The sequence below is a fragment of the Zonotrichia albicollis genome, chromosome 14, assembly GCF_047830755.1.
Source record: "Zonotrichia albicollis isolate bZonAlb1 chromosome 14, bZonAlb1.hap1, whole genome shotgun sequence".
Taxonomy (NCBI): domain Eukaryota; kingdom Metazoa; phylum Chordata; class Aves; order Passeriformes; family Passerellidae; genus Zonotrichia; species Zonotrichia albicollis.
In genome coordinates, this window is record NC_133832.1 from 14,291,561 (window position 1) to 14,315,563 (window position 24,003).

The 24,003-nt window shown below is 49.6% G+C and overlaps 1 protein-coding gene across 5 annotated transcripts in view; it reads left to right on the forward strand.

Moving 5' to 3' along the window:
• Nucleotides 1-1,679: 1,679 nt before the first annotated feature.
• Nucleotides 1,680-24,003, forward strand: part of FHL1 (four and a half LIM domains 1) — a 28,654-nt gene continuing 6,330 nt past the window's right edge. Inside the window, exon 1 of one of the 5 annotated variants that reach the window (XM_014267880.3) lies at nt 1,680-1,816. Coding sequence is in view for 2 of the 5 variants with exons in the window: in XM_074551796.1 (XP_074407897.1) it covers nt 19,531-19,552 (22 nt within the window). In the remaining 3 variants the exon portion in view is untranslated. Of the gene's footprint in view, nt 1,941-19,400; nt 19,553-24,003 lie in introns of those variants that run through there. The other 4 variants (XM_026794264.2, XM_014267881.3, XM_074551796.1 and 1 more) reach the window with 4 other exon arrangements.

Consider the following 24,003-nt stretch of genomic DNA (forward strand, 5'->3'; position numbering starts at 1 on the left):
TGATTGTCACACTGCTGGTGGGCTGCAATGCCAGTTTTCAGGCACTTATCAGAGCACTTGGAGCAGCACCCTTCCCATCCTCTCTCCTCCTGTTTCTGTTCATGCCAGAGGCAGGAGAACTCCTTCTTTTGAAAGAAGAAACCCCTCAGGAGCTGCCTGCAGGGTAATTTTCCCTGGTGATGTTCTCCTAGAGTTGTACAACACCTGACTTTGCATCCTCACACTCTGCACCTCTGGTTTCTCCTGGAGCTCTTGCCTTGCTTTATCTGACTGGGAATGCTCTGTCTGAATGTCCCATCCTTGATGGGTCTCACCTCTGCAATTTCTCATGAATCCTGGAGCTCTGCAGCTGCAAACACGTTACAAACCTCACACCTGAGGGGCAGGGGGCTCTGATAATGTTCTTGTAACTCTGATGGTTGGTTACAACCACTAGAGCAAAGCTCTCATAATGGTGAGTAAGTTTCATGCTTACTGGAAGAGCTGTTGGAAAAATGAGCTGGAAATGGGTATTTGGATTCCTTTGAAAATCAAATGTAAACTCCAGTCCACAGTGATAAATGATGTTGGCGTTTCACATCTGTGTTTTATGCATGCCTGAAGTTGTTCTTGGCAAGGGGTGGCAGTCTGAGCCTTGAACCTCAGGGCAGCCCAGCGTTCCTGTCCCTGCTAAGGGTGTTGTTGATGTGAGTGATGCAGTGCTGGAGGAATCTCTGGGACTTACCTGTTGAATGAACAGACAGAAAAATCTGAATGTTTTTATAAAGAGAGTGTGTTTGCTCTTACACAATGTTTTTGTTTTACTAACAAAGAGAAATTCCTTGGCCCAAGTGTAATGATCTGCTTTCCAGGGATACTGGTGCTGTGTCCAGCACACCTACCAGCCTCTCCTGCCATTAGTGAGGAGCTCTGTGGTGGCTCTCCAAGGCACCACAAAAGCCTGTTTGTAGAGCAAGAGCTCCAACACAAGCACCTCTTGGTGAAAAACAAACTTAGTTTCTTGCTGGGCTATGTGTCCAATAGGAGAAGAATGGAAGTAAGTGGGAGAAATTCAGAAGACTATAAAAAGAATATGGGATGGAAAAGGAGAGAAAAGAAAACAAATGTGAATGCTGTGAGGTTTTTCTATTGTGGTGCAGCAGCACAGGCAGGTGGATTTATTTAAATTAGGAATTAATTGCTACCTGACAGTACTTTTTTTGTATCTACTTTGAAGAAAATGCTCCTCTTTTGGCATTTTTTCTGTGCTCTCTTCAGCTGGGTCCCTTTCCTCCCTTCAGACTTTTCACTTGAAATACATCCCTGCTGTTCATCTTGTGTCCTGCAAACTCTGTCTGCGATCCTGAAGGCGCTGTATAACTGAGCTTCCAGGAAAGCCTTCAGCATTGAGAGAGGATTTTTTGGGCAGGACAGGCTCAGCATCCTCCTGCAGAGATTTTGTCCCTCATTTCCCTGTCGGGGAGCGCAGCTGCTGGCGCTGTTTGGGGCAGAGGGTCTGTCCGAGCCTGCAGCATCCCGCGGTTCCCATGGCAGCGCTGCCGCGGGGGGATCGGGGCAGCTCTGCGGGCAAAGCGCCGGCGCTGCTCGGGGTTTTCCCCCCGGGGATGGAGCGGTGACCCTGGGAGGAGCTCCCCGGGGCAGGATCAGTGCTCTGGGTTGGACTAACTTTTTTTTTTTTTTTTTTTTTTTTTTTTCCGTGTTATAATCTGGGAGCCGCGTCTCTGCCGCTGGCCAGCCCAGCGCAGCCCGGACCCTGCGCTCTGTCCGTCCGTGCGCTCCCCGCAGCAGCCCCGGCTCCCGGCAGCCTGTAAGCACTGTAAGCACATCCATCCCTCCCTCCATCCATCCCTCCTTCCCTCCGTGCCGCTCAGCATCGTCTCTCCGAGCAGGGCAGCGCTCCGGCATCCCACGCCTCGCAGATCTCTGGATTTCAGGGCTGGGTTGGTCTTTTCTCTGCCTTGGGATTGCTCTGCCGGAGAAGGGTTTGTGGGGAGTGGGAAGCCTGTGGGTGTGCACTGCACTTCTAAAACACTTCAGCAGGCAATTTCTCTGTAGTTCGCTGAGTTAACCTCAGAAACTGCTTGTCTTATGGGTTGTTTTGGAAATGGAATTTTTCTACATTCTTGCTTCTGATTTCTCTTGCATCCTCTTTTCCTGATATGCATATAGCCTCCTGGAAGGTGGTTGCTTTGAACACTGGGGTATAAATACAACTTTTCTCTTTGCTTCCAAGTTGAACTGGTGCTTAGGGAGCATTTGCAGTGGTGCTGATTTGTGTAAGAGCTGTCAGCTCCGTCCTTTCCTGGGCTGGTGTCAGATGTGCCTCTTTGAAGATTTTAAAGAGAGGTGGAGAGGGAATAACTGAGGCAGAGACTGTTTTGTGGGTGCTCAGGTGATGTGAGGGATAACCCTGGGAGCAGGCTGGCAGTAACAGAATTGGGGAATATGGGAATGCAACTTTTCACCTAATAATTATCACACTTTCCTGTATTATGGAGTATCAGGCGTTGCAGGGTTCCTGCAGCTGTATCCATGTGAATGCAAACACCTTTAGTTTTGTTTAAATGCTGCACCCCTGTGTTGAGATAGATTTGGGAAGTCACTTGCATGAGTGAAGTATTTGCCCATGTGTTTGCAAGGTGGGTGTTTCTGTCATTAATCTTTTCTTTAGTAATTGGTCAAAAGATAAGTTAATGTGTGGGACTCTGGTCCAGTTTGTGTTGTGTAAGCAGGAGCTGTCTATGGTTGAGAATGGGATGTGACTATTTTTTAAACCACTCAAATCTAGCATGTGGGATGGGGAAAACTGTAAAAACAATCCACCTACCAAACAGCCTTTTTACCCTGTTTTGAGAGGAAGAGTTTTTTTAAAAAACGACAACAAAAAAACTTCCGAGAGGAAACTGATTAAATTCTTAAGCCATGATGTACAAAGCAAATAGCTGATCAAGCAACCAAATATGGCTTTGGAACTTCAACTTTCTTTTGTAATGATAAAAGCACCCATATACTTCAGTGACAAAACCCTTTTTTCTTTTTGCCAAACACAGCATTCTTGAATACAAACCAGTTCCTAATTTTTCCTTAAGGAGCTCAGTATATAAAAATTCCTTCTTGACTAATACCTAAAAGAAAAATGCGGGTAGGTGTTTCAGAGCTGGCACCACAAGTGCAAAAATCCCAAAACCCTCCAGATCTCAGTGCAGCATAAAGGCAGTTGCTCAGATTTTGGACTGTGGCTCTGAGGAAGGAAAGGAGTTCAGGGCTGGGATTTTACAGCTGCTTTCTGACATGCACTGAGGAATTTTGGCTGTGGAAGGTTTTGAGGATTGGGCCCTTGAGCTGATTCTAGCAGAAGTTATTCCCTGCTGTGAGAGATGGCTTGTCTCCCTGTTTGCTGGTACAATTCTCTGCTTGGATGTAAACAATGGCAGCTGTTCAAAAGCAGGCAATATTTAGGGTACTCAAACAGTTGAAAATAAACACTCTCCTGCCTGTCTTGGCTGGCCTTTACTTCGGAAGCAGCGTTTCCATCGAGCTGCACTGTGAATGGAAAATCCAGATATGTGGTAGGAAGCAGCTGGGAGCCCAGTCAGGTTCATGTCTGAGGATAGGAGAGTGATGCTGTAGGATGCCCTTCATCTGTAATCTGAATCCTTATCTCATGAATGTGGCTTGCAGAACATACCCACTGCACTAGGATGCAACAAAAGCTTTAAGGAACTGACCTCCTTGCCCCCAAGAAGGAATTTACTTCCTTTTGTATCACAGAACAGTTTGGTTGGAAGGGACCTTTAAAGGCCATGTAGTCTACAGGGACATCTTCAACTAGGCCAGGTTGCTCAGAGCCCTGGCCAGCCTGGCCTTGAACACTTCCAGGGATGGGGCATCTTCCAGCTCTCTGGGCAACCTGTGCCAGTGCTTTGCTGGTTTCTCCAGTGTAAAAATCTCCTTCCTTGTATCTAGTTTAAATCTAACCTGTTTCAGTTTAAACCTTTGCCCTTGTCCTGTTGCAGCAGGCCCTGATAAAAAGTGTGTTCTCATCTTCCAGTTGAAGAACTGAAATACAATATAGCAATAAAGCCTTCCCAGAGCCTTCCCCTCTCCAGGTCGAGTCTTCCCAGCTCTCTCAGCCTGTCTCAAAGGAGAGATGCTCCATCCCTTAGAGCACATCATCCTTGTCCCCTCTGGCCTTGCTCCATGTCCTTCCTGTCCTTCCCCAGGGCTGCACACAGCTCTGCAGGTGAGCTCTCACAAAATGGAGCAGAGAGGCAGAGGTGAGCCAGGATAACACTGTCCCCTCAGCAGCAGCCTGGGTGAATTATGTTCTTTTACATTTATTCACCAGCCAGTGGAAGCATAGGAGGATTTAGGTAGAAAATTCCTCTGATCTTTGCTGATGGGACAAGGATAACACAAGTTTGTGTTTAGCATTTCCCTTTTTTTTGGTGCTGCTTACCCTGAAGTCCCAGGGGCATTAAATGAAGCAACAAAAGCTTCACCACCAGCAGTGTGCAAAGTTTGCTCAGGCTTTTGATTGGTTTTGGTTTGATTGCTCCTAAATCTGAGCAGCTCCCTGGAGAGCCATGGGCAGGCTCTGGTGCCAGCTCTCAGGGGTTACACAGAGATGCAGATGTGTGGGGAGCTGAGCCAAGCACTCCATGCCTGCCTGTCACCCTCGTGGTCCCCAGGCACTGTCACCTTGTGCCCTGCTGGTGGGAGAGCAAAGGTAGCCAAGCTGAGATTTCAGATTCGATTCTTTACCTTGAGCAGGGTGGACTCACTTTTGCTTGAAAAGATAATGGAAATCATGTCTATGCAGTAAACCTTCCCAGAACTGACCTGTGATTTCATTAAAAAAATACATTGTAAGTCAAAATACTACAGCTTAATTCATTGGGATTGCTTTTTATTTCATTTCTGTGTTATAGAAATGCAGACAGGGAAAGCAACAAAGCAGAAATGTCTGAGATCAGTCATTTCGTGTCTGATTTTGGCAGAGGGAGTGTGGGAGGAAGAAAGAGACCTCATATTTCACTTAGATACTCTGTTTGGAGAGGAGTTTTAAGCAGATGGCTCTTGAGACTCTGTAACTCTAAAGAATTAAATGCTATTTAGATAAATGCATGCTTCCACTTCTGCAGTGTGGTTTTGGAAAGACTGTGTCATGTATTCTGGCTCCAGTCCTTTTGTCCTTGGGTCCACCAAAACCCTCTTTGCAGCCACTTGGATGGGTGTAGGACCAAAGGACTGGAGCTTCCTTGGGGTTCAGAGACAGGACAGAGCCCAGCTTGTTCCTCTCCCCAGTGTGCTTTAACTGGGAATTTCTGTAGCTGAGCAGCCTAGCGAATATCTGGGAATATCACCCCAGTTGGCTTCTACAGGAATGAATTGGAAGCAAGAGGCTGAGGCTGGTGTGTGATGAGCATTTCTCTCTGTGAAACCTCCCCAGGCCCGTGGGCAAAACTCTCCTACCAGAAATGGCTCATTTGGCTGCTCTGGGTACTTCCTGCCAAGGCTTTGCTGTGCTCTGAAAGCCACAGAAAAACCCTTGAAGGGGCAGTGCTTGCCCTCCCTGCAGCTCTCACTGAGGCAGGAGCTGGCCCTGGGTGCTTCCAGGGTGGTTCAGGCATGGGTGGTGCCAAGGATGCTGCCAGAGCAAATTCCTCCTCTCAGGGAAAAAGAAAGGGAGGGAGGGATGGATGGATGGATGCTCCCTCTTCTGCTTCTCCAGCTTTTTCACACCCACCAGAATAGATGGGAAATAGGGTCTGTGTTCTATGGCAAGACTGGGCTAAAGTTACATTTAACAAAGTAGGACAAGGATTGCATTATAGCCATGCTGAAATGGTACAGACAGGGTTGGAAGCACTCTTTCAAAAAAAGGCTGAACTACAGTTCCCTGGAAGAAATTGGAGAGCCAGGGCAGGGATCCTGGCAGATCTGGAGCTGCAATCCAGGGTGGAAGGGCAGCTATTTTGCTGCGTGCCTGGTTTGAAACTTTCAGGCAGAGTTACAATTTTGGTTTGGATGCTGTCACAGAGTTGTATTATTTTTGTAAATAAGAAATTCAAACCCTCTTGACTTTGGACTGATGTTTTCAGAAGACCCACTCTACATTCCACGGATGTGCCTCATCTGTGTCCCTTGAGGTGACCCCAGTGCTTGGGGTTGTGTGGGATGCATCCCTCCTGCAGGGCTGGCTGTGCTGTGAGCTGCCAGCCAAGGGGCAGAGCTGTGAGGGGTTGAGGGTGGTGGGACATGGCTGCATTGGTGACCTGTTGGGGTCAGGTACAGAATGCCACTTGTCACCCAGACATCTAATAGAGATCGGGGAAAACTGTTCCTGCTGGCAATAATCACTGCAGGGCAGATTTATGGCTTTCCTGTCTCTTTTCCACCCCTGGAAAGGGGAAGTGAGCAGAGTGGAAAAGAGGAGACTGAAGTCTGCTTCACAGATTTATGATGCTTTGTGATGCTTTGACATATGAGGGAGCTTCAAATCAAGTACTGGCTGGCTCCAGTGGTGTCTGCCTGCTGAAATGATGGGTTTAAAAGACTCCTGTTCACAAGGGAGTGTGTGTGCTCCATGTGCCAAGGGACTCCTGCAGGGAGGCATGGTTGGTACAGGGATCTATAATTCACCTATTTTGCTTCAAGGTCCCTTTAGCACTGCAGCAGCTGTCCCAGAGTGTGAGAGCTCTTGTGCCACACCAGCTCTCAGCTGCAGAGGAGCTCAGGGCTTCTGGCAGAGCAAGAATTGCTCTTGCTGTTTTGCTTGGACAGAGCAAAAAATCCACTGAATCCTCCAAGACTCTCTCATATGGACCAGAGCGCTGGACATGCCTTTCTTCTTGTGCTAAGAAAAATAGAAATGGTTCATCACACTAAAGCCATGACTGGTCCAGCTCACAGTGGTTGTAGCTGACTTTCCTGCAGGGAGCTGGCTCCCAGCTCTTCCTCAGAGCCTTCATATGGCAATATTCAGTTTTCCTGTGCTTCCAGTGGTCTGTGACCAAAGAGTCCCTTGACTATGAGAGTATCCTAAATACAACCCCCTTTCTTCTAAAGAAATGCCCGAAGATGTGGGAACCATCTGGACTTGGCAGACTGCTCCCAAGGCATTTGCTGCTTGTTTACCTTGGGACTGGCTGCCCCTGGCAGTTGTCACCATCAGCCTTTCTTATCTGTTCTTTTCTATAATAAACATTGGAGCAAAGGTTTGGAATTAGTCACTTCTGAGGCACTGCCTGCCTCCCTTTCCAGCTCCTGTCTTATCCTCTCATTTTTGGACTCCTGAGCCTTTTGCACTTCGTTCTGTGCCTCTTGGTTTTCCCCTCATCTCATTGCACTGAGATAGCAAAGAGCTCTTTAAAATTCCTGGGAGGTGTGTCATCCCCAGGGCTGCAGCATCCCAGGAAGCTGCAGCCTGGGGACAGCTGTGTGCACTTTCAATGCTCTTGCTGTGCTCTCCAGAGATTTTTCTAGCTTGATTTACCTCATCCAGTGGGTGAATTTGAGTTTCTGACTGATGCCTGCTCAGCTCAAGAGCCCACAGAGGCAGTGTCAGGATCCCAGGAGCATTCCAGGGGCCTGGCACTGTGTGCTGCTCTTTGGTACAGCATTAACCACAGGGCAGCCTGTGGTTCCAGGGAATGCAAACACAGAAAAAGCACCTCCAGAACACAGGTGTGTGGTCCTCATCTGGATTGAGTAATTTGAGATTGTAATCAGGAGCCTGAGTGGCTTTTCTTCCACTTACAAATTCCCTGGTGATGTCTAAGTGTTGTCCTGATGTGCTCTTGCTTCTGACAGCACTGTGGAGAGGCACTGATGGACAGCACAGGGTGCAAGGATTTCCCTCTCTCTCTGGTCTCATCTCACATTAAAAATGCACAGAGCTGTGTATTTCACTCAACACAAGCAAATACAGCTCCTGTCTGCCCTTGCTGTGCCCATTGAAAGGCAGCCATGCTCCCCAGGGCACAGCCTGCCAGGTGAATGCTCTTGATGTATAATTTATTTCAGTGCTGCCTCTGGAAAGGGCCAGGATGGGATCAGGATAGGACAGCAGCCCACGTTCACCTCACAGCAGCACAAGGGCCCACTGGGGATGCAAATCTGTTAAATGCTGTCTGGATTTGCTTTGGTGGATGCCAGAACGTGTCATCCACCCCTTGCCATAATATTCCCTTCTTTCTCATGCCATTATCACCTTAATGATTTATAACCAAAGGTGGAAACTTCCACTCTGCATCTGTCCCTGTGGTAGGATGGGTTTCTTGCAGTGGGTGGGAGACTCACCATTCCTGTTTGGGGAAGGATTTGCTGGTTTTTGGCTGGAGAGGATTGCAAACAGCATCCCTATGGTGACTGTGACGTGCAGGAGAGGCTGTAACACTGGTTTGGGCTGGCAGGGGCTGCCCTAAAGGCTCACCTGTGGTGTGTGTGGGTGAAAGCCGTGCCCACAGCTCCTTTCCTCATTCCATGTGGCTGGGGTGAGCTGAAGGCAGCTTTGCCTGCCCTGCAGGGCTCCCAGTGCCCATCTCCTGAGCACTGCTGGGAGCATCCCCTGCCCTCCCTGCCCTCCCTCAGCCCCTGCTCTGGTGGGGGAAACCTCCGTGAGCTCCAAGCAAACCAACCAGACACCAACCAAACAACCAATAAATCTCCTATAAACCGGGAGTGAGTTGTTTTGGTTACCAGGGAGATTGCCAAGTGCAAATTCAACCTGAAATAGCGATGAGCTCATCCCTGGAGCAGCCGGGGAGGGGAAGGGAAGGGGGGGCAGCGCCAGGAATGCCGGCGGCTCCAGGGACATTTGGATGCTCTGGGAGCTGCTCTGCCAAACAGCTTTGCCTTGTCAATGAGATCCTGCAGGGGATGCTGAGTGGAGCTGGCTGCTGAGACAGGGCTTTTACAATTCCTGGAAGTGTGGCAGTGACATTCATTGTGGGACTGGGGGCTGGAGAGCCTCGGGGGTGGGCTCAGGTGCTGCAAAGGTGCCTTCTCTGCCATCTCCCGTGTCCTGGAAACTTCTCCCTGGGAAAGGATTGTGGGCAAACTGAGATGCTTGAGCTGTGGGTGAGGGTTGGTTCTCAGCAGCTATTTAGGCAGGAGCACTGACAGGCCAAGCCTCTCCTGCTGCTGCTCCAGGGGCGGCATCAAGGGCTTTGAAAAACCTCACCCTCTTCTGCAATACCCCTGGGGCAGGAGATGGAACATTTGGGCTCTGGCATTACTTTGCCCTGAAATGTCCCCAGTTTAAGCAGGTTGGGATTGGAGTTTTGGAGCCAGCTGCTGCCAGGGCACTGTGGGAGCAGAAATGGCATTTCTGGGATGATGGGATGTCATTTCTGGGATGATGGAGGGGGCTCTGGTGGAGTGCCAGCTGTGCCTGAGAGAGGCAGGATAAGGAGGCTGTGCTGCTCTCAATCCCTTGGCAGCCCAGAAAGGGCTCCTGGGTCACCCTGCACCTTTCTCTGCTAGGACAGAGATGTTTCCAGGTGCACTCTATTCAATGGACTCACATTTTCTGAAGAAGTACACCTTTTAACTGGAAAGTTCTGTCTGTCGGAGGAAGCACTGCCTGTCCCTCTGCACATGGTGCTGCAGGGGAGAGGCTGACAAAACTGTGGCAGTGGTCTCTGCTTGGGTTTTTGCTCCCCACTGCTGAATTATCAAATATATGAAGTTGTGTAGAAATACCTGAGAATATCACCTATCTTGATGAAGCAATGCATGAGCCCCTTACCAGAGGCCCTCTGATGGATTTCAGCAAATCTTTTAGGACATAATTACCAGTGAGTGAAAACAGGGAACTGTGATCAGCAGCACAAATGCAAACAAAAGCTGAGCCCCTGAAAAGTGATCTGTGAACCTACTCACATGATGACAAAACATGATCCTTTTTTTGGATTAACTTCATAGCTTTCTGAAACAAGGGATGGATCTATAAAAAGAGATTGGTTTCAGTAGGGATATTTTGTATTTTGGAAGTCTTTTATTATAATTTTGCAATCATAAGAGATCTGTAAATTATGTGTTCTTGCAAGTCCCTTCCAGGGCTGTGGGTGGATTTTTTCCAGCTCCTTTCTGGAGCCATGTGGGAAATGCTTTGGTGACATGGCCAAGCCCCTCAGCATGACAGGCAGCTCTCTGTGCCACCAGTGTATTCAGCCGTCAGCTTCAGGCAGAGGATTCAGGAGAGCCTGGTGCTTGGAGCAGCCTGGCTTTTGAAAGAAGGTGATTTTCATGTGGGGACTCAGAGCTGAGTGGGTCTGGGTGAGACAGACATGAGTTCACCCTTAGCAGCTGCAGGGTGGGCAGTGCCCTGGTGTGCCTGGGCTGTCCCAGGGGCTGGCCTTGAGTCCATGTGACCCTGCTGCCCCAGCCCCCAGCACCCCAAACTGCCCAGAACTGAGCTGGACAAAATGCTGGAAAACTTTGAAACCTACAGATGCCACCAGGAGCATTTTATTTTCTGTTTTCAGCACCTCTTTGGAGATGAGATGCTGTTTATCTGACGTTCCTTTGTGTCACCTCTTTTCTGTGGGGTGCAGCACTGGATGTTAACATTTGGGAGCAGGACAGGCATCCCTGCAGGCCTTCCCTGTGTCCTCATCCAGTGTTTTTCACCTTCTTGGTACCAAGGTGTGTTTGCCTTTTGGCTGTCCATGGGTGACTAAACCCACTGCTGTTCTTTGCAGATCCAGGACCAAGCTTAACCTTGCTCAGCCCCAGCACAAAGCAGGCAAGGCTCCTACCAGGCTTCCTTCTGAGAGTTTGTCTCAAGGGGTGAAACTGTACCAAAGGGACAGCAGAGTCCTTGCTGTCGCAGGAAAACCCTCCATGATTTGGAAACCTCACCCTTTCCCCATTGTCCTGCAGCATTCCCAGAGGGATGTGGTGCTTGTGGGCTCTCATGAAATGCAGTTGCACAAGCTGGTTTTCAAAGAAAGCAAACCACTGTTTCACATCTGGTTTAGTTTTTTGACAGTTTTCTCTGGCTTTTGTGTGCAATTAGCACTGCTTTTCTCGCATGGAGCCCATCTCTAATGGCTGGATGTGGGCAGCAGTTGCAGAGCTTGCAGTGATTGTGTTAGAAGGGCTGTTTCTCTTTGCAGGCTGTATTGCTCGTTGTCCCTGAATTTATTGTCTCTCTGCTACTTGAGAAAGAAAACAAAATAATTTTTGGGCCTGAATCCATCCCAGAGCAGGAGATTGCTTAATCAAACACACAAGCACTTTTACCAGCTCCAGTTGGTTTATTTCTATGTTTAAAATCAAGCACTCCTTTAAGTATCTCACTTCTCTTTTTCTGAAGTTTGTGTTTAATGAAAGTACCCACTCACAGGCTTTGCCCATTGCTGCAAGAGTCAGCACTGGTAGAAATGCAGTAGCATGAGAGCTGCTGTGAGACACTTGGCAGAGGAGAGGAGCCCTTCCCTTGGCTTGGTGGAGGGGGGAAATGAAGGAATTAAATTTGGCAGTTTCTGTAACCTCACCCCCCACCCTCCTTTGGCCCAAGCTGTTTCCTACCGAATACTGATCTTAATGTTTCCAAGACACAAAAGGAACTAAAATTTTGCTAGGTTACCAAAAAACTGGAGTGGGAGTATGTTGGGGAGGAGAATTCCCCTGCTTCCCTCTCCAAAACAGCAGATCCCTCTCTATCCTGCAGATAATGACACTCAGCTGGGATACCACAAACCAGGGCAGGGCTTTGAAAACCATTCTGGGCTGGGACTCTGGCTTTGGCTGAAATTGAAACCTAACCCTGATGAAAGATTTAAAGCTATTTGTTCCTTTTTTTTTTTTTTTAAACATTTGAGCCTATGTTTTCCAACCAGCCCCACAGGTAAAGCTTTCCTGTGCAGTCCTTGCCCAGCTCTGATCTGACATATTCCCAGAGAGACTCAGGATCCTTATCACTTTATGAAAAATGAGATTTACATTCCTGTATCACACAGGCACTTTGAAAATATTATCCCTGACTCCAGATAAATGGCTCATACATTTTAATGCCGTTATTAGAAATTGAATTGACAACACTTATCCTCAGTGGAAATTGCTCTGCAGCTCAGGGGAAAATGTACAGAGAGCACTGGTGGAGACTTCAGAGAGCTCTTGTCATCTTGAGATGTGTGTGCTGCTGGTGCAGTGTGTCTGCTGAATGAGAAGAGCAAGGTTTGATATTTACAGAGCAAGGGGAAAGCACAAGTCCAGGGGCTGAGACAGCAGTGGGGCTTCAAACATCCCAAAGATCTTCTGGGGTGAAAGGGAGAGCAAAGTGCTGGGGAAACAGGGGCTGCTCTGGCCTGTGTGTCCCAGGGTGTTGTGGAGATGTTGCACACAGATGCTTTGTTTGCTGTCTTAGTAAGTGTGAGAGAGTGAACTGCTGGGTGATGCCTGAAACTGGCACTGGCTGAAGTCTGCTGGGGTGCTCAGGGTGGTAACAGAAGCAGCAAGGAACTGCAACAGGGAAACCCACTCAAAAGAGGCTGCTTTTAGAACAAAGTCTTTAATGGTGAATAAACTTGCAAGAATTGGCTGATGTCTGCTCTCTTAGGGGATGTGGCCTTTGACATCAAATCTCTGCAGCCTCTGAGCTGGGAGCTCCTGAAAGTGGAGGGAGGAAGGGGGATACAACTGGCAAAATACTCAATGTGGTGCCAAAGCAGCACTTGTGAATCTGAAGCCACTCCAAGGTGCAGAGTTTCCACTTCTCCTGCCCTTCTGTGCAATGTGGCCCAGCCTGGCCTGGCCTTTGTGGTGGGTGTTGGGGTGCCAGGAAGTTGACTACTTCTTCCATTTTAAACTGCACTTATCTGAAGCTGGAAGTTAAATCTAACCTTCCTAAAGTAGAGGTTTATGAAAATAACTCTTGTGACTAATAATCCAACCCCTTAGGCCTTGCTGGAGGAGACTTTGCAGCTTTGTTTTTCCTTGTAAAGAATGCTCAGCATATGTCCTGACAATTAGTCAGAGTGCCCAAAAATACCCATCAGCCCTGCAAGCTGATCCCTTCAGCTCCTGGAGCTGAGACAGACACAGGGTTATGCACTGGGGGGCTTTGGGAAAGGTTATTTTTAAAATGGCCACATAACAAGGGTGATATGGTCCTTCCAGCCACCAGCTCTGGCTAACAACTGAGGGTGCAGACAGCCAAGTGTTGATCTTGCTCGAGGGGACTGTCCTGCCCAGGGTGTTGGGCTGCTTCTCCTGCTAAAGCATGTGCCAGGGCAGGCTCTGCCAGCTCTAAATCAGTGCTGAGGGCATGGCCCTGTGGCCTGTGCCAAGTTTGGGCAGTGCTTTGATGGTGTGCTGGATGCCAGGGAGTCTTCCCAACTGGCATGCCAATGCTTGGAAGGGCACGTCCTCATCAAAGAGGTGGCCTGTCTTCACCCTTGGCCAGGCAGCCCTTTGCTGAGGGCTTTTGCTTTCCCTTCTCTGACCACCTGAGCTGAAGTTTTCTATCCTCAGTGTCTCTCACGTGCTGAATTTCTGGAGAATGTTTTGCCAGAATCACAGTCCATCCACAAGCAGCCCTTTCTTCTCCCCTGAAAATCAAGGTCTGTAAGGGGAAACACCAAGGCTCCTTGGTGCCACAGGGCACTGCTGGTGTGGGGGTTTGGCTTGGTCCCTGTCCTGTGTGGGCAGAGGTTGGAGGTCTGCAGAGCCATCTGCCCAGCAGCTTCCTGGGGATGTGGTATTTTGCTAGAAACATCACATGGAAAGCATTTCCAGACTTTGGAGGAGGAGCTTGTGCAGAGCCTGCAGCACCCACCTTGTGAGTCTGCCTTGCAGCCAGGTCCTGTTGGATGGACACAGGAGGATGTAGGGGATGCTGGAGACTGTGTGTATTGTGGCTGATGTCTGGGTAGCTGCTAATCTCTGACTCTAGTGGGTAACTTTCCAAAGAATGACCCAGCTTTCAAACAGTGAAGCAAACCAGTAGCTGAACTTCCTTCCATGAGCTCCATAGTGAGCTGTTTATGCTGAGCACTGCCCGGCCAGCTGCTGTGCCCATGAGAAGGAACTGGGAGCTACTGGAAGTGCAGAGAGCCTGCTGGACACTGTGAAATATTGTCTCAGTGATGGCTCACTCACTGCTTGGTGAAGCCCTGACATGAGCATTTATTGCGTGGGTATGGCAGGATTATATTGCTGTGCCTGTTCCTCACACCTCATCTGTCCTGGGAAAGACTGCTGGGCTGCCTGGCTGGGTCACTCTGGTATTTATTTGACAGGGACTTGAGTTATTTTTCTCGGCTCTGAAGCCAGGGCTGAGCCACAGGGGGAAAGCTGTGACTGGCAAATATCTGCCTCATGTTTGGCTCCACTGGTCATTCCCCCTGCCCATGAGTGCAACTGAACTTGAACAAAGAAAGACCTAAAGGTGGCCAAGATGGCCCTAAGGGGCTCCACTGCCCCAGGTGTGAAGCTTTGGGGTGATAGGCTGGGGAATAACTGAGGTGAGGTGCAGCTGGTTGGCCCCAAGGCTCCTCCCAGGACACATCACCTGGCAGAAGGGACTGAGAACCATCAGAGCACTGCTGGCTGGGTCTGTGTGTGACACAGTTGTAGAGCTGCTGGGGAGGAAGAGGTAAATGCAGTATTTGAAGATTTTTAGCCCAATTATGAGCCTGCTGCTCTTATGAGGCTTCTGAATCAGACCAGTCTTGGCAGTACACGTGGCCCTGTCTCCCAAGAGGAGTAGAGGAAGTCTTTGTCTCCCCTCAGGGTTGTGCGACCTTCATGGACATGCTCACACCTGTGGGCTCACCTTGCAATCCTTGAAGGGGCTGTGGGCAGCCTGCTGAGCCTCCAGCTCACTGCCTGCACACTCACAGCACAGGGACCAGGCAGACAGAGCTGGGAAGAGAATCATGGCTCACGTTTATGAAAGTGCATTTTAAGACTAAGACATCTGTCTTTCTAAGAGATTTTTTACAATTCTTCAGCCTTTTGAGGCTGTTCCTTTTTGAGTTTGCACTGAAGGTCTAAATCTAACTGTTGGGACTACAGCAGGCACTCAACATCCTTGGTGCTGGGAGATGCAGCCTTGGCATCTTATCTGTAATGCAAGAAAAAGGAGCAGGGATTGGAGGAAATTGACTTTATTTTGAAGTTGATTCAAAACCAGCTCTGCCCAGCACCTGCTGCAGCCTCTCCTCTCCCCAGTCTTCTCTGGAGCCTGGGGGTGCCAGGGGCTGTTTGATGCCTGCACCCTACCCCACTGGCACAGCCAGCATGGGGAGCAGGAGCTGAACAAAGCCTTGGGACTACAAAGCAGCTCCTGATTTATGCACAGACACTCCCCCAGGCCCCAGGGTCACTTGGCTCCCAGCAGCAGTGAGAGCTCTGCCATGTCAGCAACAGGTGAAGGGAAGAAGTGCCAGTCAGGAGCGTGTGTGGAGGGGAGCCACAGAGCAGATGGCAGCAGGGAAATAAATTTGGAGCTGCCACAGGAACAGTCCTGGAAACAGTCCAGCCTGTGGATGGAGGCAGATGGGGAAGGACTTGGTTTATATCTCTTCCTGGTTTTGCTTTTATTCAGATGGGTTTATTTCCAGCTCTGTTATCTCTGACCATTCCTTCCTATTACTACACCCTTATCCCTTTTTTCCCCCCTCTTCTTATCCTGTCTTCTTTTCCGCCTTTTGTTCCTACTCACACTCTATCTGAGCTCCTGGATGTTGCCCACCCTGCATCTGCTTCCTTATAAACCTATTCCAGATTCCTCTACCCCTGCCTTCAGAGCTGACCCAAAAAACTTCCCTTGGCACTGAAAGGCTCAGCTTGCTGCTGTGACCCAGCTGTGAGCTGGAGCTCAGTCTGGAAGAATCCTGCCTTTGGCACATCTTGCCACTTTCCTTCTCTACTGTCCCTGTGAGCTGTTCTCTGGTGCCTGAGGTGTTCATTCCTCTGTCCCTGCAGTGATGTCCTTGCTGGTTTTGCTCTGGATGTGGGAACATCCCAGCTGTCTCTGCCTTGTGCTCCTGTGAGTGCCTGTGGGATGTTTCAGGGGTGCCAAGGGACATCCTTGTACACTGATTTGAGACTTTTGGGGCATTTTTGGGATACTTCACACAGAAACTGTTCAGATTTGAAAGTACAAGGTGGAAAATTCCCACTGTGGTTCATGTGTGAGTGTGTCATGCAGGGTCTCTGGCTGGGGGGACAGGGACTCTCATCTCCTGGTAGTGCTCTGTGGCTGATGTGCAAACACTGCCCTGCAGTGCCTGCTGCCAGTGCTGGATACTGAGTGCTTGGAGAGCTGGATCAGCCCCCAGTGCCAGTCCTGGTGCCAAACCTGTCCAGCATTTCTGTGCCACTGGGGACTGCTGCCTCTTATGTCTCTCTGATGGATCAGCTACAGCTGCAAAGATCTTTTCCTTGGAGAAAGTTGTATCTATGTTCTCTCTCCTTTCAAGCCCAACTCTCTTACTGGTAGTCTTCCTGCAAACTTTGTCTTTGTACTAAAACAAAGAACTGTTTTTTAAAAACTGTTTTATTTCTCCCTCAGAAGAGCCAAGGAAGTTTATAGCTGAGATCTCTTGGACAGGAGTGCTTTGCTATGGGAAGACACACACATGCAACCTGAGACATATAAAATAAAATTTAAAAAATAATTGATCTGCCCTCAGGACAGGAAGGGTAGGGAGCAATGTGGGACTCTGATTTCTGGGGAGCCTGGTGAATGGCAGTGTGCTCTTCTGTGCAGGAGCACTGTGCACTGCCAGCAGCATGTATGGAACAGGAGGCACAGCATTGCTTTAGGAGGGGCACAGGTGCTCTGCTGCTGGTATTTACTGCTGCTTTCTTTGATCATGGTGACTAATAGTTCATCAATGCTTGACTTAGAACAGCTCTCTTTAGGAGTTTCTGCCTGTTGAATGACAGCAGGATGTGTGAGCAAGCTGAGAGACCCAGACCTTTTCTGGCAGGATTCTTAGGGCAAGAAAATACTCTGGAAATCACAACGTGAATCATTTGTTTATCCCAGTAGATGACACTATGGCCCAGCCATGCTGCTCTGCAGTCAGACCCCCTGGGTGGGATCAGTGTGTCCAGGGCAGCTCCCTGGAAAACCTACAGGACAGGTTTAATGTTAAAAACAGGACATCCCAAGCCTGCTGTGCCCTGCTGTGCACTCGCTGGTGTATTTGTAGCACTCTTCCCTGTGGGTGCCTGGTGCACAGACAAGGGCTCAGGCAGGGCTGGCACAGCTCCATTCTGGGGCACCCTCTTTCTCCTGGAGGTGTCTGCTCTTTGACACGTTTCATGGGGCACTGATATCTCTCCTTGGCCCTTGTGCTACACCTCTGTGTTTAATCATCTGGGCTTGAGTGGATGAGGAGAGTCTTGGGAAGGAAAGGGGAATTGTCCAAAGTTATCTGGCTAAAACCAGGCAAGAAACCAAGAGCAGCAGTAAGGTTGTTCCATTCCTGCTGCTGGACCAGGAGGCCAGAGATTCAAACAGAATGGCCTTTAATTAAAATCTGGTCTGGGGCTTTGCAGAGTGAGCTGTGCCAGGGAGGTCCATAGGCAACCACACATCTGGGTCTTGCTCCTGTTTCTTGGCCAAATTTTCTCCCTATCTTCTCTCCTCCAGCCCAAGCCTGTTGTGGTGCTGTGGACACATGTGTGTTTGTGCACATGAGATGACACCCAAGTGTCCATCCCTGCTCTCCACAGCCCTCTGCAGTTCCAAACTGCTGCTGGCTGCAGCCACCTCCACTCGGGGTGTGGCAGGGCTGGCACCACAGAGACTCTGCTCCATCAGCCAGGATGGGAGCCAAGGCTTCTGCTGGGAATACCTGGGCATTCTGGGGAAAGCAGGAAATGACAGCTGGGTGAGAGGGTGCCAGGGCTTTGTGTAGGGAGCTGGAAAGGAATGAGAATGGTTAATGGTGCAAAGTCTACGTGCATTGCCAAAAATGAACTCATGTCTGTAAATATTACACTGTGCACAGCAAGATTAGAACAGGAAAATACCAGTTGTTAGGGTTCCTGTTGCCATCTGAATTATGCAAACAATTTGCTGCAGTTTATAGATGAGCTGGGGCAGAATAACATTGGGTTTTTCCTCGCCAAAGTGTTTCAGCGCATCAGTATTTTAGCACACTTCCCAGCCTCAATCTGCTGTCCCAGTGGATCCATGCTGAGCTCTTTAGAATGGCTGTCAAGAGTGGCCTTTTCCAGGCCATGTTGGAAACTTGGAGATGTCAGGATGCTGGTGAGATGCTGAGCTTGTGGTTGTGCTGCCTGTGGGGCTAAAATGGGTGTGAAGGCTCAGAGACTCACCAAGGCCAGTGCTGAGGCTGGAGACTGTCCATGTGTGGCTGAGGAGCTCCTGGGAAGCAGAGCTGTTCCTGGCTGGAGCAGGGCTGCTCTTTGGAGGCCAGACACCACCACCATGGGTTCCCTGGAAGGAATGATAAACATTGGCTCTTCCCAGTGGCTGTCAGGGAGGTTCAGTGACTTTCCCACGGCCGTGCAGTGCGTCAGTGGGAGGCAGGATTAGCAGCTGGGCCTCCCTGGCCCCCGGCCCTGAGCGTCCCCAGCAGTTGCATAACCCAGGGTGAGTGTGGAGCTGCTGCAGCCCGGGGGTCCCTGCAGGAGGGACCCCGAGTCACAGCTCCCTCTCCTCCTGCTGTGACTTGGGTGGAAACAGCTTAGCGGGAGCCATGGAGCTGGGATCTTCCTGAGAGCTTTGGGGACACCTGAGTCCAGAGGACAGAGGCATGAGCCAGTGCCTCCAAAGCCATGCTAGATGCCAGAGAAGCCCCATATCATCACACCCCTCCTTCTAAGTGCTGCTCTTCAGGGATTTGCTTCCTTTGAGCAGTTAAGGATGTGAGCTTGCTCAAGGAAAAAGCTGGGGAAGGACCAGGAATGGCAGTTTCACTGGCAGTGAAACTTCAGCATGACCTCCATGTTGAGAGCAAATCCAACCCACCCATGAATGTATGTGCTGTATTCCTGTGGGCTGTCAGCTGAGTCCTCTGGGGTACAGCACATTCTTTCTGGGCCAGAAGACAGCCTTGGCTGGCTCCTGGGGCTGCAGCCCCCCTGGTACCCACAGGGCTGTGATCACCTCTTCCCTTCTGCCATGGCAGAGCAGCGTTCGTGCTGGGTCTGTAATTTAGCTCAGGACTGCTACGAGACACAATCTCACTCTAAAGCCAAGGCCAAATAGTACCAGCATGGGGTCAAGTTCATGAGTTCATTCTGCCTTTGGGACTAATTTGGGTGCTGAGTAGCTGGGCAGGTATTTGACTGTTGCCTGCAGAGACCTAGAGGTCTCAGGATCCTATTCTTCTCCCTCAGATCACCTAAAATGGTAAGAATTTCCAAGGGGGATTAAGGTTGAGATCTCTGGGGAGGGGAGTGGACATCTGGTAGGAGTCCTGTCCATATTAATAGCCTCCATTTAAATATATGTTATCAAATGGGGCAGCTCCTTATCAGCCTGTGAACTCCATTACCTGAGGGGCTGCTGGTGACTTTGGGCCGCTGACCATGGCTTTCCACAGGCACACAGGTAAAGTGGCTGTGCTGCCAGGGGTTGGGGGAGTACACCTGGTGAATGGGGAGGAAGGTTTTGCTAAAAGGCTCCTGTGCAGAGAAATAACTTTGAATGCAGACTGAAACCTCAGCAATCTGCAGCTGTAACTCCTGATAGCAAATGAGCTGATAACAGTGGGAGGCTGGTGCTGGAGCACAGTGCTGGTGGTGGCCTCGTTTGTTTTGTAAAATGCATTGGATTTTAAATGTTTTTGTATCTGCTGCTGTGGGAAGGCTGGGGCTCAGCTGATATTTGGGCAAGACTTGGTGAAAATGGGGGACAATGCTCCTTGCAGCAAATTTATTGCAGTGGCAGAGGGGAGACCAGAGTGTAAACACAGATGGTTTGCTCTGCTCTGGTGGGAAGTTTGTGGTTAGTCCTTCTTCTCTGTTTATCTTTTAGTTCAGATGGGCTGACCCTTACCAGTGATAGGGAAATGTTAATTTTTCCATTAACACTGACAGGAATCTTGAGATCATATTTTACATGGCAGGATGGGTGTCTTCCCACCCTGACTCATTCCTCTAGCCCTGCAGCTGAAGACAATCAGAAGCTCTTTGGGAATTTCAAAAGCCTATCTCCCTCTTAGCAGCTGTTTTTGTGCATATCCAGGGTGCATTCACAGCCCTACAGCACAGAGGCAGTGCCATTGTGTCTCTTGGTGAGACCCAGCCCTGAGGGTGGATGTGCTGGGGACAGGGTGGGCACAGCTCCTGTGGCACCAAACTCAGCTGCTGCACACCAGGAGCCAGCGGTGCTCCTGAGACTTGGGAGCAGAGAGACTCCTCAAAGCTGGGCAGAACAGGCACACTTTGCTGCTCAGCTCCTTGCTCACCTTCCCAGGGTGAGGCACACTCCTGAGGCTGCTTGCACAGCAGGTAACTGCTCAGGATTTGCTGGTGGGATACACATACATGTTATGCAGGGCACCACTGTGAGTAAAATCTGACTCCTGTGGCATCATTTGATGTGAGATGATGTTTAACTTCAGGCCACAAGACTGACCAATGCTGTAGCATCCTTCCATTACACTCCCGGCTATGTAATTTTTTCTCTCTCATCTTCCTCAGGGGATGTTCCCTGGAGCAAGAACGCACAGACTTGATGCTTGCTGTAAATATAAAATGCTGCAGGATGTTCTAAGCAGATGATGAGGTTGGACTGCTGCTGCCAAACAGTCACAGCACAGTGTCTGATCCTGCAGACCACTGGGAACCCCATGGCAGCTGTGGGGGTATCACAGTGCCTGCTAGGGTGCTGCTGGACCCTCCAGAGCAGGAGGAATTCTCTGGGAGCACCTGGGTGTGAGAAGAGCATCCAGCTGCTGAGGTGGGGCAGCAGTGCTTAGCTGGGAACACAACAGGGGAGTCTCAAAGGGCAAAACTTAATGCAGCCACAGAGTTAGTTACTGACCAGGATTTGTTTTGTTTTGAAAGGTTTGGGCTTTGTTGCTTAAACTCTGCCTGAATAGGCTCAGCCTTACTTGAGGCAGCGGTGCCTTGTTAGCCTTCACTGAGTGCCAAAGCAATCCCTGGGGAAAGTGTTTGCAGGGCTGGGCCAGTGATTTTTAATAAATGGCATGTCCCTGCTTCCCTGGGGAACTGTGAGGATTTAGTAATGACTGGGATGTGCTCACACATGGTGGCAATAGGACTGTAGGGAATGTTTTTGGCAAGCGCCTGAGGAACTTGGAGCTGTTCTTGCACTAAATAAAGAAGCTTTCCTTTTATCAACAGATTAATTTTTGAATTATAGAGTATGAGACTTGCACGTGCCCCAGCCTGGCACTGGGAGAGCACAGCTCTGGTATTTTCAGCCCTCCCAGCAAAAAGGACCTACTAGAGATTTCTTTTCTTTCTTTTCTTGGGCTTTGCAAATGTTTGTTGCCCAGGGCATCATGCCAGTGCAGTCCTGAGTGTCACTTTGCATTTGGGATTAACAGGACCCTTGTTTTAAGGGTTTCCCAGGTATTTATAGCAAACCATGCGACTTGCACAGAGGAATGCTGAGAATAGTAACTCAGGTGACAGAGCAGGGCTGCCAGCTCTGATCTGAAACAGGCAGGTGTAGCCATGCCTGGCAGTGTGGGGCTGTGTACTCAGTCTGCTGAAAAAAAAAAAAAATTAATGTAGAATTAAAAAGCTCTTTTTCTTCCATATGCAACTGTGTGTACGGCAGAGGGTTAACAACTTCAACCTCATCTTCTTTCTTAAGTGGCAGAATAATCTGTAAAGTGTCATTACAGTCTCTCTGGTTGTGTTTAGAGACTACACTTCAAGTTCTTCCTTGGTGGTTTATCACATTTAAACATATTCCCCAGAGACATTAACACATAGCCTGTGCTAAGTGCTTTGCTTATCAGCCATGCTTCAGCTTCCTTCCCTGAGTGCTTCGGTTCCATTTATTGTGCAAACCACTGTGATGCTGCTTTGGCTGAACTGGGATGAGCCAAAGCAGGAGGCAGGGGTTGTGTGGGTGCAGCAGTTTTTGTGGGGTGGCACTGCTTAGGTCTGTACCCTTTCCATCCCAAAGCTGCTCATGCTGCAGGGTGCAGAGGTGGCCCTGACCCTCAGTGGCTGCTTGGTGTTGGTGCCCCTTGGAAACCTCGGGGGCCCAAGTGTTTGAGGTCTCTGAAGGATTGAAGGTGTGGCTGTTCAAGGGCTGTTTTTGTGGAGTAGAAGATGCTTTCAGGGGACAAGTGGCAAACTGGCACCTCTGTGGTCAGGTAAATGTTAGGGTTGTATTCCAGGGGGTCTTTGTGCCAAATACCATGATATCTGAGAAGGCCACAGGCATGGCCTTCTGCCCTCCAGCTGTAGCCAAATCCATCAGGGAGCTACATTTAGAGACCCCCCCTGCCAGGGCTGGTGTGACTGGGATCCCTTGCTTAGAGTGAGATTCATTTCTGGAAGTATGGCTGCATTTTCTCCATCTTATTGAGGGTCCTCTAGGCTATTTAAGGATGGGCACATTCTGCATTTCCCCCTCCCCCCAGCTGCCTGTGCTTGCTGTTTTCACCTGCTTCTCTCCAGCAGAACAATCCTCTGCACATGCCTGGGAGGGGGAATAGCTCCAGCCTGTCCATGCTCTTCTTCTGCTTTCCAAATCCCATTCTATGGCCTCAGTGTCAGGCTGGCATGGGGTTTGGATCAGTGCATGTCTTCAGGCTATGAGATTCTCCTGGGGCCAAAAAAGAAACCAGGCTGTCGCCTTGGAGATGCCATAGTCTGGTGTAAAGGTAGAGCCATAGAAACTCGTGCTCAAGTGACTTCTCAGCTAAAATAGCTGCATGTACTGCTCTCATTTTCAGCACAGCAGTGTGAAAAGAAGCAGAGAGGTTCAGTGCTCTGGGTTTTAGTGGTGGTTTGGTGAGTGATTTCCCTGATTTTGGGTTGCTGTAGCACTGTTTTACCCCTGGTATGGATCCTAACCTGTGCTCAGCATCTGCTGCATGGGAAGGGATGATGAGGGCACTGAATAAAGACCCAAGGAAGTGATGATTTTTCCATGTACCCAGTGTACCCCCAGTTTCACAACTTGCCTACTTTTCAGACAGTAAAGACAGGCCAGGGTTAATACACCTGGAAGCTCTGGAAAGTTGTACTGTGGGGACCTGGTGCAGCTGGAGGGTGAACAGGTTATTTAGGAGATCAACAACTCCAAACCCATGACCTGCTGCCAAGCAGGCTTTAGAAATACATTTATTTTTATACAAACCACAAGAAATATCTGTTCTGTTTACCTTCCATGAGAGGGGACAGGGCTGCTGAGGGGACCAGCTGTAGGACACCAAATGAAGCTGAGCTCTGAAGTGTCCACAGATGTTTGCTCCATTTGGGGAAAATAATCTGGTGGTCCCAGCACAGCTGCTGTTGGCCTGGAGCTCCACTTTGCATACACTGGTGGCTTCCAGGACTCTGTGCACCCTACCCTGGGTGGGCTGGTCCTGCTCCTGTGGCTGCTGTGGGCTCTGGACATGGCACAGGTGAGCAGAGCCCATCAGCACCCAGCACATTTGCAGGGGCAATGGGACCCTGCGTCTTCACTGCAGGCAAGGGGACAGAGGTGCCTCTCCTGGCTCCAGATCAGGAGTTCAGGGATGATAGTGCTGAGGGCAGGAAGCCTCTGGAAAAGCTGGAAGCAAATTCATGCCCCTGCCTGTGTACCAGAGGGGCTTTCTGCTGTGTGAGATGGCACAAGGCTGAAGCAGAAGCTGCTGGCACAGCCCAGTCTGGGGGCTCCAGCCTGGTGTTAATTTGCCTGTGGAGCTGCAGAGCTGCTGTGATAAATGTGTCTCACATTAGCAGGTGATGTGTTACATGGGAACACATGGGGCTGTGCTGCTCCCTGAGCCATGCTTTCAAGATTATGTGTTCAGGCTGAAAGCAACCCTAAACCTGAGATCAGGGACATTTCAATACCATTTG